Raw genomic sequence first — 12,837 nt, 5'->3', positions numbered from 1 at the left:
CAGCAGGGCCCAGGGACACGCAGCAGGGCGCAGCGAGGCGCAGTGCTGTGCGGTGCAGTGCAGCGCAGCAGGGCCCAGGGACACACAGCAGGCTGCAGCGCAGCAAGGCGCAGTGCAGCGCAGCAGGGCCCAGGGACACGCAGCAGGGTGCAGCGAGGCGCAGTGCTGTGCGGTGCAGTGCAGCGCAGCAGGGCCCAGGGACACGCAGCAGGGCGCAGCAAGGCGCAGTGCTGTGCGGTGCAGTGCAGCGCAGCAGGGCCCAGGGACACGCAGCAGGGTGCAGTGAGGCGCAGTGCTGTGCGGTGCAGTGCAGCGCAGCAGGGCCCAGGGACACGCAGCAGGGCGCAGTGCAGCGCAGCAGGGCCCAGGGACACGCAGCAGGGCGCAGCGAGGCGCAGTGCTGTGCGGTGCAGTGCAGCGCAGCAGGGCCCAGGGACACACAGCAGGCTGCAGCGCAGCAAGGCGCAGTGCAGCGCAGCAGGGCCCAGGGACACGCAGCAGGGTGCAGCGAGGCGCAGTGCTGTGCGGTGCAGTGCAGCGCAGCAGGGCCCAGGGACACGCAGCAGGGCGCAGCAAGGCGCAGTGCTGTGCGGTGCAGTGCAGCGCAGCAGGGCCCAGGGACACGCAGCAGGGTGCAGTGAGGCGCAGTGCTGTGCGGTGCAGTGCAGCGCAGCAGGGCCCAGGGACACGCAGCAGGGCGCAGTGCAGCGCAGCAGGGCCCAGGGACACGCAGCAGGGCGCAGCGAGGCGCAGTGCTGTGCGGTGCAGTGCAGCGCAGCAGGGCCCAGGGACACACAGCAGGCTGCAGCGCAGCAAGGCGCAGTGCAGCGCAGCAGGGCCCAGGGACACGCAGCAGGGTGCAGCGAGGCACAGTGCTGTGCGGTGCGGTGCAGTGCAGCGCAGCAGAGCCCAGGGACACACAGCAGGGCGCAGCGAGGCACAGTGTAGTGCAGCAGGGCGCAGCGCAGGTAGATGCCACGGTGCAGCACCGCGCGGCGCAGTGCACGGTAGCAGGCTGCAGCGCAGCAGAGCTCAGCGCGCTCAGGTGCAGCGCCAGGCAGTTAGGTGCAACGCAGCTAGGCACAGCGCGCTCAGGTGCAGTGCAGCGACCCGCACGACGCAGCGCAGCAGGGTGCAGCACAGCAAAGCAGGGCGCTGCAACACGGTGCCATCGAGCACAGCGGGGGCAGCAGAGCACGGTGCCACGCAGCAGGACGCAGTGCAGTGAGGTGCAGGAGGGTGTAGATTTGCCCAGCGGAGCGACAGGAGAAATCGAGAGCAATTCCTGCATTTTAAGAGAGAGAAAACCATCTCGTGTTTAAGCCAAGGAAAGTAATCCTCAAGTTAAACGCGTGGGCATTATTTTTTTCCCCCTCTTTGCTAGGGAGGGACTGAGATCACTTCCAAAAAGGAAACGCGCCGACAGCAAAACGCCAACGGCACACACGCTCTGGTTACAACCGTTTGCCTGCGACCCGAGCAACCGCCCAGCTTCCCTCCTTTCCCTAGCGTGACATGGAAATAAAGCCAAAGAGAGGCACGAGGGTGCAGGCAGTACTCAGAGAGAGGTAGAAAAACGACCTCAGTTGTGCAGTTTCTCAGCAGGATGCGGTTTAATCTCCCTTCGGAACAAAGCGCAAGCTCGCAACCAACGCTATTTACATCCCTTTTATTTTCTCTAGAAAAAAAATCAGGACACGGAGGGGTAGATTTACAGGACACGGCCGACAGCGCCTCGCGGGGACGGTGTAAAAAGGATCACGTCAAAGCAAACGTGCCTGTAAAGCAGCCAGCAAAGCCGCGGCTGCACGAGTCCGGCCGGGAGCCGGCCGTCGCTCGCGAAACAGGTACGAACCCCTTTGGCACGCGGGTGCTTCGCCCGCTCTGCTTTCTCCTGCCGTGGGTGACGCAAGGAGAAAAGCAGCAGCGAGGAGTCAGCGTGTTTAAGGACTTCCCCAGCTCCCGTTTAGATTTCTTCAAGCCCCGTGGATTAGTAGGTGAGGGAAATCATGGCATTTTTTTTTTTTTTGTACAGAAATACAATATGTTTATGCACAGACTATTTACAGTTAAGCCCTCTCTTGCATACGGTCACCGCCGGGGAAACCCTAAATATTTCCCAGCGAGACCCGCTGGGGAATCCGCGCCGGACGGACGCCCTAGCGCGACGGCGGAGAAAAAGCTGCTGAATGATCAAAGATCGGCCGTCAGGAGACGGACCGCGGGACGTCTTAACGGAGTTGCTTTGGCCAAGAGCAGGCGCGGAGCTGCGTGGTGGAAGAGCGGCGCTGGGATTACCCGCTACGCTAAACCCTCTCAATATTACGCTGTCGGCTTCTCTCTAAGCTCTGCCCACCTCGACCAGGAGCCTCGAAGGCTTCGAATCACCACGTTTGCTGCTTCAAGTCTTTTGTGGCCACCGTGGAAAAGACTCCTAATAGTCCTAGTCCTCTCCCATGGAGGCAGCGCGGCGGACACAAGCAGTGCTCTCCTAAAATAAGATTTCCCGGTTTCGTTCCACGGCCCGAGGCCTGGAGAGCGGCTTAATCTCTTGCATAGCCAGTGCTGCTGCAAGCGGAGAAGGAAAAGGAACAAGCTGGCCAAAACAGCCAGCTACAAGAAAATATATAATAAGCGTTAGGAAGGGAGGGGTCACTGGGAACTGTGTGAGACCTACAAGCAGTATTCCTGTCCTAAAATTACTTGTCTAAGCCTCTGCACCTTCCAGGCCAAGCTGGTGCTTGGCCATCCCTTTCGCTTCCTGAGTTGGTGGTACGGCGCTCAGGCTGCTGCCTTGCTGCTCAGCTTTCGCTGCTCAATTCGCTTTAAACAGCCTGAAAACAAGATCCTCAAACCAGCACAAGTTTTGCTCTTTCGCCACCAGCTACCTTCTTGGCCGGGCCGATAGTTGTGGAAGCGCGGGGCTGGTTTCCCTCGGCCGTCCGGCGCCGTTCGGGGCACAGCTCGCTCTTGAGGCCAAGCGACGCTGAATCCCTACAGCGTCTCGCGGGGCTCGCAGAGGAACAGAGTCTTTGTCACAGGAAGGGTAATAAACTAAGAGCAGGACAGAAAAACAGCTAAGTTAAAAGGGGACAAAAAGCGTAAAAAGTCAGCTTTGCGCGGAGGACGAGAACTTGCATAAAAGCTATAGTCGGAGATGCCCGTTTTCTAGCAGAGGCTCAACCTGCTTCTCAGTAGTTGCCGCTACGTAAAAGTCTGGTTTCAATCTTGGCGGAAAACAGATTTACTTGCGACATGCTCAGGGGAGCTAGGCGCTGCAGAGGGTGCAGATCGCTCCCCCCAAATCACTGCTGGAGTCGGCACGGCTTCGCCGAATCAGCCCGCGATGCGCCTCCTTCTTGCAAACCTCGCTCCGGGGGTTTGTAACGGTGACCGTCTACAGCAGCTGGCCCCCACGAACGTCACCATCCTCCACAAAGTCTGGGAAAAGGGCAGCGAGCCTCATGAATAAAGTGCAAAATGCTTGTGTGATCAGCGCAAGTCAGAAAACAAGAGCAGTTAGAGCGGTGGCCACAGGGCTGCTGTACCTGTCGCCTGTTGTACAGCTGCTACAAAGGGCTGTTCTCCCTCCCACCAGCACACCGCGCCAGGCGTTTCACATAGAAATAGATTCACGCGCACGTGTCTGCACCCTCGCAAACAAGGGGGCGATTTCACCCTCGCAAGCACGTGGCTGGAAACGAGTGTCCGGGATCACGCGGAAAGGTGGGAGCTGCTGACACCGCTCTCGTCTGTTATTCTTTCAGCCACCCAAACGGGTACAACGCGGAGGGGGCGAGGGGGTTAAAATCACGCTACAAAGGTAATAAAACGAGGGGTGGTTTTTGGAGAGCGTCGTGTGAAGAAACCGCTGGTCATCCGATTCTTAAAACAAGTCCTTTCCTTTGCGTGGAAGAGCTCAGAAGAGTGAACAAGGTGCCTAGAAAACGAAGCACTGGTGAAGGGGCCCTTGCGGGTCGGGGAGCACATCCCCACCCGAGGACAGTTTAGGGCTGGGAGAAAGCTATTACCGTGCTCCACGGCCCCGGGTAGCGTCACGGGGTGTAAGCCGGCGGCGGCTGGAATTGGTTGATCACTTCATACTCGGCTGGGTAAGGTTCGTTCTCCTCCATCTCGGACAGGAGCTCTAAGGCCTGCTCCTCTTCCTCGGTCGGGTAGTGGCGCAGCAGGTTGGCAGCGGTGGCGAGGATGGAGGCTCCGCCGGCTCCCGCCACCAGGTAAAAGCTCACCGCAAAGGTGACGTAGACTTGGGAGCCGTGGTACTTCTTGTGCTGCTGCTGCTGCGCGAGAATCAGCTCCGAAGCCCAGTAGCAGAAGCCGATCACAGTGGCGCACTGCAGGACTGAGGGCAGCACGGGCAGCGGGAAAGAGAGACAGAGAGAGAGGGAGAAATTGAGCATCCGAGAAAAAAGAAAGAAGGAATAATCAAATTTATTTCACAGTTAAGCTAGCAATGGGACCGCAGAGGAAAGCCACCACAGAGAAGGATGCCAGACGTTCAAGGCCAGCTCTGCTTCCTGGTGGTATAAAGCAGAGCAAGAAACATCCAGGCAAAGCCTGGCCTCTGTCCAGCGCGTGGCAGAAGGGTGCAGCGGGCACTCGAAATAAAATGCTCACGCACCCTGCTTCCACCCTCAAAACTAAACTTCTTTTATTTGGCGCGTGTCCTGGTCTCCGTTAGGACTGCCGAGGAGCTGGCCTAAAAAGTAAGAGCAGCGCAAACGCAAGGCCACGACGGGCTGCTGTCGGCAAACGGCTCCCACGTGCTCGATCTCGACAGCCGCAGAACCAGCAGGACCGGGAGCGAGCACCCTTAGCGTGGCATTGAGGTAAGAGCAGGCAAGCAGCTGCTTCTTAGAGATCTGAAGAGATTATAAGCTAAAATAAGCTCGTCCTCTTCACGAACGAAGGGGAAAGAGCAGGGGACGAAGCAGAACGGCAGCAAAGCAGGTGGCCCTGCACCATGAGCCGAAGCTAAAAGGTTTGGGAGGTTTCTCGGGACCTGGCAGGAGCGTCACAGACCCATCAGCCTTCTCTTAATGCTTCAGGCAGGCTTACGGCTCAAGACTGAGCAGCTCAGGGTCTGACGTGGTTAATTATGTCAGCGACGAGGGGATGCAGCTCTCCCGCAACCTCACGAGGTAAGAGTCAGAAAACACGACCTCCACCTTCTTCCCCAGAAAGGCTCAATTCTGTGCTACGGGATCTCTTTGAAAAATAAAACTTCCCACCCTGTGCCCATCAGTAGACTCTTAACGTTCATCCTCAACTTCTGCCCCTCCCCCCCCCCAAGATTTAGCTGCAATTTTGAAGCTTCAGGTGCACTATCTCAGGCGAGGCTTCTTTTGCCGAGGACATAAGCCACTGCCCTTCAGACCTTATACGCTGCTCTGGCCAAAAACAGAGCAAAGGCGAAGCTCCCGAGCTTTGCAGGTCAAGGTAGCTCTGAGCTAAAGGGCTGAATTATCAAGGCTGAAAAAGCAGCCAAGCCTCCCCCAAATAGAAAAAAAAAAAAAAAAAAGAGGAAGCGTGGCCTTCCCCTAGAGCGGATGAAACGATAAGAACCAGGCCACACGCACGCAGCGCGGCGTGCCGGGAATTACCTGTGAGGATGTGAGCGAAAGCGTAGCGGCGAGTGATCTTTAACGCAGGGTGCTTGGGCCCAAAAACATCCAGCAGGAAAGCGGAGAGACTGCAGATGATTCCCAAGAAGCAGAAGGCAGCGATGACCCGGAGCAGCAACACCGTCTGCGGGTTCATGCAGTAATCTGCGAGCAAGAGAGAATCCAGAGAGTCAGCGCCAAACCTCCGACGCTTCAGGGGGATCTCAGCTTCCCAGCGCGGTCTGCGAATAAAACGGCCTTTTGCGAGCGAACCTGCCGCGGCTTTGCCGGAGGCACCTTGCTCCAGGGAGCTGCAAGAACGTCCCCGCTGCCAGCCCTGGCGAGCTGCTTCGGCTCCCCGCTCCCACCCGCCACCAAGGGGACAAGCATCAAGAAAATCAGTCGTACGCCTCCCTTCTTTGCCCAAAGCTATTCGCCAGAAAGACCAAAGGGTATAACGACACGTACGCTGGTTTGACCCTGCAAAGCGTTTGCCCTTCGTGCTTGCAAAACTGTTACGACGACGCAGCTGCCGACAGAAACCAGAAGGCAGCTGGGTACCCTTAACCAGGTTTTACAAAACACACGTTCTTTATACAGCGGTTGTTGGCCCGAGTGAATATTTCATTTTATAAGGTATTATTCCAATAGACGTTAAAACTAAAGAAACATAACCGAGGCTCCGAGATAACAAAACAGGCTGCAAGGCCGCTTCTTTTAAATCAAGCTGGTAAAAGGACTTCTCCAGCAACGCTGCTAATGCCACATCTCGCTGGAGACCGGGAGGAACAACTAATAGAGCTGCAACGACCGTCCCATGCAAAGGTCACGCGTCCGAGGTTAAGCGGAGCCGATATCTGCCTCACCGCCCGCTCTGCGGGAGGTCGCTCGCTTGTGCGAGTTCTCCTCCCGCCGGGGCGCGTTGACTTGCTAACGCTGCAGAATTCAATCTCATTTATCTGCAGATCGGGTAACTCGGGGTCTTCGGGCATCTGCCCTGTGCCCAAACCATCACTGCGCCCACCGTCCGCACAAGGCAATCCCTTCCGACACAGGCGGTGAAGAGCGAGCGCGACGCGCGGTTGGTTGGACATGCTTTACTACCCTGCAGCGCATTCAGTGCCAGCAGCTGCGTTTTCTATGGGGGAGACGAGCACCCGCGTTTCATTTGCATTTAAGGCAAGTGCTACAGGCAGCAAAGCGACAGAAAGAGCAGCCACGCCGCCGAGCTTCCACACAAAAACCAGATCCTGCCCTTCAGGGACCCGAACAACCTTCCTTAACCCACCCTAAACATACTCCCACCTAACTCAGGCATGCACGCCTGCCCTCTGCTCCAGAGCCGGCTCGCTTGCCGGTATCCCAGTCTCGTTCTTCTGCTGGAAGCCTTCGTCTGCACCTATGGTCCCTTCCCGCCTCCAAACCGCAGTCTTGCACGTTCGTTTTTTCCAGCCCTACATAAAAAAAACCAATCCCTCTCTCTCAGGTGATAAAACTGGGAAAAACATGCCATTAAGTTAATGCCATCTGTGAAAAAGATGCACTGCATCGAGATCCGAGGCAGTACTGCATCTCCTACCAGCACAACTTCGTTCACAAGAAGGAGCGTTTCCAGCATTTTTTCCCCCCTAGTTTTCCTGATCGGACAGGCAACGCGCCAGCCCGGCACACGAGAAGCACCAACCAGGCTGGCTAACGGCAGAGGCAAGCTAAAGCTCCGGCTCCCGAGGCTCCGAGAGAAACGCAAACAGGAAACAAGCATTTCGGGGCTGGCAGCCCACCGGCAAGATAAGCAGATGCTGCTCACGCAGGGGCACGAGCTGGAAGGTTGGAAGCACCTCATCCACCCAGAGCCACCTGCAAGGCAGGAACCTGCGCACGGACGGACGGACAGAGCCGCGAGCAGGTAAACCGCGTGAGCGGTAGACTGGCAAGCCGGGACACAGGAGGGAAACCGCCGCTCAAGGTCACAGCCCGGCTCGCACGAGCGCCCGGGACTTCCGGGCTCCTGACACATCGCTCTCATCGCGGCCTCGTTAAACCGTGAGTCAGAAGCCGCTCCGACGCCTTTTGGCAGGATGTTTCGCTTCGCCGCAGCCGTTCGCTTCCCCCAGCGAGGGGGTCGCTTCCTAGCGGAGCTGTTGACAAGCCTCAGCCAATGCCGAGTCCTACTCGACGACGGCAGCCCTCCTGACCCGCAGGAAACGCCGTGAGCCGGAGCCGCTCAGCGTCAGGCAGTCGCGTGCGAAAGCGGACAGCCCACGGGCAATTCGTGGGCCACCTAAGATAGTTTTTAACAGACGGTGACCCCAAAGGAAGCGGAGCGTATTCCGAGCTGCCAGCTCAGAAGTATTACATAACCTCGGTCACGGCTAAAGCTATTTACAAACTCTTCCGTGAAGAGAAACAAAAAGAGGCGGAACTGAAGCAGAAAGCTCCTCCGGGAGCTCATCGGACGCTCGCAGAGCTCCTGCTGCAGTCCCCAGACAGCGTGAGCAGCGGTACCACGGCGACACCGGGCTGGCGAGGAGAGACCCCCTTCAAACAGGAGTATTTCCGCCCAAACGAGGCCGAGCAGGGGGACCGATAGCGCAAAACAAAACCTCTACTCCCACCCCTGCCAAAAGGGCTCGTATTTGCGCGCAGCCTCTCTTTCTTCCCACCTGCAAAGCCGGCATGGCAGCGTTCGCCCCGGCCCACCGAGCTTCGAAGGTAAAACAGCTACAGGAGAGGAAAATACGAGTTAATAAGGAAAGTGGGCAGGTGTACTGCTGCAGCAGGGCACCGCTGAACAGCTTGCGCCTAGCAGGAAAAGAGGCACATAAATCTGGTGCTTTTATGCAAGGAGAAGGCACGCGGAGGTGGGAAAAGAAAGAAGTCCAAGGTGCTCAGAGCTCCTCCTGGTTTAAAAGAACAAAACAAAACACCAAGAAGGGTACCCGTTTCAACAGAGGACACCACGCTTCGCTAAAACGCGCGGGGTTTCCGTTGTGCCGCAATAGCTGTCCAGCTGAAGCTAGCAGCCTCAAAGCGCGCGAACAAACACCATACGTAAGCTCTCCTCTCCTCCAGCAGTTTCGCCAGAGTTGCAAGCTCGCGGATTTTCGGTATCCGCCCTTGGGGAGTTTAAACCTTGGGGGAAGGTTTGCTATGTCGGCGGTGTTTGGGAACGGACGGCTTTGTTGCTGCCCTTTGGAGCTGAATTTCTACAAAGGGCACGGACAGAACGCCCCGAAGCTTAAACGTTAAAGGGAAAAATAAAAAGACCCTGTGGAAGCAGAGTCCAAAACAAGGTGGAAGTTGTTATTAAAAAGAGGCGCTTGGCGTCACAGGTTGCAGAAACTCACACCTTGGTGGCACCCGGAAGTCCCGACTGGTCTATCTGCCTCGCTGAGTGGCTTCAACAGCAGGAAATTACAGCCTAGGTCTTCCCTAGAGCTGCCAAACCAACTATTAAGCTCACCGCGAGAGAAAAAGACCCCGCAGGCCCGCTCGAGAAGTCGGAAAAAGCTAAAAGCTTCGGCGCGACGCGGCCCGCTTGGCGATTCACGGCTCCCAAGCCACGAGGCCGGGAGCTCCCTCGACGCCCTCTGTGAAAACGGACCGCTCCCGAAACGCCGCGCGGAGCCGCCGGCCCGGGAAGGGTGGAACAGAGAGGCCGAGGCGCGACGGACGGACGAGGCAGACGGAGGGGCGACAGCGCGGAGAAACCGCCGCGCGGCCCCCGTCTCCTCCGGACGCCGCCGCCCAGCGGAGCGGGCCGCGTCGGGGCGAAGCGGGGCGGCCGAGGCCGCTGAGAAGGGAATTTAAGGGGGGGGGGGTCGAGGGGCCAAGGCCCAGAATTGGGGGGGGTCACCCCAAAAGGCAGGGCCGGGGCTCCTGGCTGCGGCCTCACCTCGCAGCAGCTCGGGGTCGACGTAGCCCAGGACGTCGGCGACGCCGAGCTCCTGGCGGGCGCAGGTGCCGCCGTGGATGCGGAGCCAGGCGGGCTCGGCCAGCGCCGTGCACAGCGCCGTGATGGAGAGGGCGCCGGGCAGCGCCGAGGCCAGGCTCCGCTCGGGCTGCTTGGGCAGGCCGCCGCCCGCCGCGCCCCGCCGCCGCCGCCCGCCGGGCAGCCCCGGCCCGCCGGGGGTGTACATGGCGCCGCTCCCCGCCGCCGCCGCCTCCCCCCCGCTGCCCCTCGCCGGCCGCCGTCGCTTCCGCTTCCGCCCGCGCCTGACGTCACCGCGCGGCGCCGGGAGCGGGAGCGGCGGCGCCATGAAGGAGGCGCTGTCGCTGCTGTGCCGCCGGCCGGCCCACCCCGACTCCCGCTGCTGGTACCTGGCCTGGAGCCCCGGCGGCTCCTTGCTGGCCTCCTGCGGCGGCGACCGCGTCGTCCGCCTCTGGGGCAGGGAAGGTGGGCGGCGGCGCCGGGCGGGAGGGGCGGGGCGGGGCTAGAGGGAGGGGCTGTGATGAAGGGGCGGGGCTAGAGGGAATGTGAGGGTGGGGTAGAGGGACTGTAAGGGGGGCTGAGAGGAAGGGGCGGGGCTAGAGGGACTGGAAAGGAGGGGCTGTGAGGGGGTGTGGCTAGAAGGGCTGCGAGGAGGGGGCGGGGCTAGAGCGGGCTGTGAGGGGTTGCGAGGGAGGGGGCGGGTCTAGAGGGGGCTGCAAGGAGGGGGCGGGGCTAGAGGGGCTGCAAGGAGGGGGCGGGGCTAGAGAGGGCTGCAAGGAGGGGGCGGGGCTAGAGAGGGCTGGGAGGGGCTGCGAGGGAGGGGGCGGGGCTAGAGGGGCTGGGAGGGAGGGGGCGGGGCGAGAAGGGCCGGGAGGGAGGGGCATGCCAGAGGGGGCGGGGCCGGGGGGACCCCAGGCCGGAGGGGGAAGCTAGCGGGCGCCCGGTGCCCGCAGGGCCCGGCTGGGCCTGCCGCGCCGTGCTGGGCGACGGGCACCAGCGCACGGTGCGCAAGGTGGCCTGGTCGCCCTGCGGCACCTACCTGGCCTCGGCCAGCTTCGACGCCACCACCTGCATCTGGAAGAAGCAGCCGGACGGCTTCGAGGTGAGGGCGGCGCGGGCGGGCGGGCGGGCAGGGGGCCGCCGGGCCGGCCGCCGCTCACTCTCCCCTCTTCCTCGGGCAGTGCGTCACCACCTTGGAGGGACACGAGAACGAGGTGAAGTCGGTGGCCTGGGCGCCCTCCGGTAACCTCCTGGCCACGTGCAGCCGCGACAAGAGCGTGTGGGTGTGGGAAGGTGAGAGGCAAGGCCCACGCTCTCCCTCCGCCTCGCGGCCCGGCCCGGCGCCTCGCTCCTTCGCTTTACAGCGAGCTTTCTCCGTGCAGTGGACGAAGAGGAGGAGTACGAGTGCGTGAGCGTCCTCAACTCCCACACGCAGGACGTCAAGCACGTGGTGTGGCACCCAAACCAGGAGGTAAGAGCTTTTCCCCCTCCACCATCTGTTGCTTTTCCGGGGCTGAGGAAATCCCAGAAACTCGCTGCGAACGCGCCCGCGGGGTGGCTGTTTCTGACCAGCTGCGCCAAGCTTGGGAGAAAAAGATGAAGCAGGGACGAAGCGGCCCCGTCTCTGAGCCTTTCCGGCCTGGAGGGACGCCAACGCCCTGCCCGCGAAAGCCGGGCTCTCCCAGGGAGAAAGAGGGCCTCGCGCTGAGCCTTTCCGTGCAGCATCCGTATTTCTTTCTTTTCTCTGCCCTCCCTCAGCTGTTGGCCTCGGCCAGCTACGACGACACGGTGAAGCTCTACCACGAAGAGGAGGACGACTGGGTGTGCTGCGCCACGCTGGAGGGCCACGAATCCACCGTGTGGAGCGTGGCTTTCGACCGGAGCGGCGAGCGCCTGGCTTCCTGCAGCGACGACAAGACGGTGCGCATCTGGCGCCAGTACAAGCCGGGCAACGAGGAAGGTGAGCGCGCCGAGAGCTGCTCTCGCCCCGTCTCGCGCTCGCCGCGGCGAGGTGGTGACAGCTGAGCTGGTTCTAACCTGCAGCGGAAAACGGTTCCCTGCCTGGGGAACCGTTTTCCCTTTATGCAGCATGACAGAGGCGGCTGGAGGTGAAAGACTGGTGCCGTTAATGGATTTGGCACACGGTCCAAGCGTTTACGTTGATGTCAACTTGCATTTCATGAGCTTGCTTATACTGGAGACCCTGCGGTGCCCACAGCACCTGGCAGGGTTGCTCACCGCTGCAATTTGCCCCTTCCCACCTGACAGCGGATTTTAGGTTATTCTCTCTTGCCTCCCAGGGGTGGCCTGCAGCGGTGCTGACCCCACCTGGAAGTGTATTTGCAACCTCTCGGGCTTCCACACAAGGACCATCTACGACGTGGCATGGTGAGTGGGCTGCTGCTGCGCCGGTTCTCCTTTGCGGGGCTGGGTCAAGGGTGCTCTTCCCTCTCCCGATGGCTTTCGGTGACCCGTTGCACTGCCTCTGCTCTAGGTGCCACCTGACCGGAGCGTTGGCGACGGCTTGCGGCGACGACGCCATCCGGGTGTTCGAGGAGAGCTCGCCCACGGCCTCGCAGCAGCCCACTTTCAGCCTCGCCGCTCACGTGCCCCGGGCGCACTCGCAGGACGTCAACTGCGTGGCCTGGAACCCCAAGGAGCCGGGCTTGCTGGCCTCCTGCAGCGACGACGGGGAGATCGCCTTCTGGAAGTACCAGCGGCCCGAAGTTTGCTGAGCCGCTCAACCCCCTGCCCTGAGGCACCACTGCTTGTCCCAGGTACCGCCGCGGCCCCGACCCAGCAGCAGGCGCGTTTCGGCTCTCGAGCCGACGCGAACACCCTCCTCGGCGCAGAGAGCGGGACAGGAGACGATAACCAACCTCCTCGCCCTGCGCTGCTCCGGAAATTGGACTTCTGTCCCCTCACCAAACCGCTCTGAATGAACGCGGCAGACGGTGAATTTTTTGTTGAGTCTCGTGGGTGACTCCAAGCCTGCAAGGCCGTGGGGTCCCACCCAGTGGCACCGGCCTCCCTGATGACGCACGCGATAGCGCAACTCTTCAGAGGCTTTGGGAGATGGTGCAGGCTGTCATGTCCTGCCTCCCTGTGCAGACATGCACGCCCTGTACTCCTGCCCCAAGCTCAATAAACCTGTGCTGGCCTGGTAGAAGACTGTGGCTCTTCCTTTCAGTGCGCGCGCTGTTTCCTTGACACTAGCACGACCCTCGCCGGCACAGACGTCGTGCCTGTTGCTCTCGGGGGTGAGCAGCCTTGCAGAACAGG

At 60.7% G+C, this 12,837-nt stretch overlaps 2 protein-coding genes across 4 annotated transcripts; one reads left to right on the top strand and one right to left on the bottom strand.

Moving 5' to 3' along the window:
* Positions 1–1,653: 1,653 nt before the first annotated feature.
* TMEM127 (transmembrane protein 127) lies at positions 1,654–9,763 on the bottom strand. Of its 3 annotated transcripts, XM_068920796.1 has the most exons (4): positions 9,520–9,763; positions 5,625–5,789; positions 4,032–4,363; positions 1,654–3,940 (listed from the first exon to the last, which is right to left on the bottom strand). In XM_068920796.1, exons 1-3 carry the CDS (start codon positions 9,761–9,763, stop codon positions 4,056–4,058), a joined length of 717 nt encoding a protein of 238 aa, XP_068776897.1. In that variant the 3' UTR covers positions 1,654–3,940; positions 4,032–4,055. The 3 variants fall into 3 exon arrangements, with proteins under 3 accessions (XP_068776897.1, XP_068776896.1, XP_068776898.1); XM_068920795.1 differs by having other exon boundaries at positions 1,654–4,363; XM_068920797.1 differs by lacking the exon at positions 9,520–9,763 and adding an exon at positions 7,482–7,976 and having other exon boundaries at positions 1,654–4,363.
* A 56-nt stretch (positions 9,764–9,819) lies between these two features.
* CIAO1 (cytosolic iron-sulfur assembly component 1) lies at positions 9,820–12,724 on the top strand. The gene is made up of 7 exons (XM_068920792.1): positions 9,820–10,020; positions 10,509–10,657; positions 10,737–10,848; positions 10,938–11,026; positions 11,314–11,515; positions 11,856–11,943; positions 12,050–12,724. Exons 1-7 carry the CDS (start codon positions 9,882–9,884, stop codon positions 12,288–12,290), a joined length of 1,020 nt encoding a protein of 339 aa, XP_068776893.1. The 5' UTR covers positions 9,820–9,881; the 3' UTR covers positions 12,291–12,724.
* Positions 12,725–12,837: the final 113 nt, after the last annotated feature.

The sequence above is a fragment of the Struthio camelus genome, chromosome 27, assembly GCF_040807025.1.
Source record: "Struthio camelus isolate bStrCam1 chromosome 27, bStrCam1.hap1, whole genome shotgun sequence".
NCBI classification, from domain to species: domain Eukaryota; kingdom Metazoa; phylum Chordata; class Aves; order Struthioniformes; family Struthionidae; genus Struthio; species Struthio camelus.
The sequence above is the reverse complement of the archived record's forward strand: the minus strand, read 5'-3'. Positions and strand labels throughout refer to the sequence as shown.

Bases quoted from the DNA above. Each gene is read 5' to 3' on its own strand.
- TMEM127 (XM_068920795.1), bottom strand. From the start codon at position 9,763: ATGTACACCCCCGGCGGGCCGGGGCTGCCCGGCGGGCGGCGGCGGCGG. The intron at 5,790-9,519 runs GTGAGGCCGCAG...TCTTGCTCGCAG, and splicing joins CGACCCCGAGCTGCTGCGAG to ATTACTGCATGAACCCGCAG. The intron at 4,364-5,624 runs GTAATTCCCGGC...TGCTGCCCTCAG, and splicing joins TTTCGCTCACATCCTCACAG to TCCTGCAGTGCGCCACTGTG.
- CIAO1 (XM_068920792.1), top strand. From the start codon at position 9,882: ATGAAGGAGGCGCTGTCGCTGCTGTGCCGCCGGCCGGCCCACCCCGAC. The intron at 10,849-10,937 runs GTGAGAGGCAAG...TTCTCCGTGCAG, and splicing joins GAGCGTGTGGGTGTGGGAAG to TGGACGAAGAGGAGGAGTAC. The intron at 11,944-12,049 runs GTGAGTGGGCTG...CCTCTGCTCTAG, and splicing joins ACCATCTACGACGTGGCATG to GTGCCACCTGACCGGAGCGT.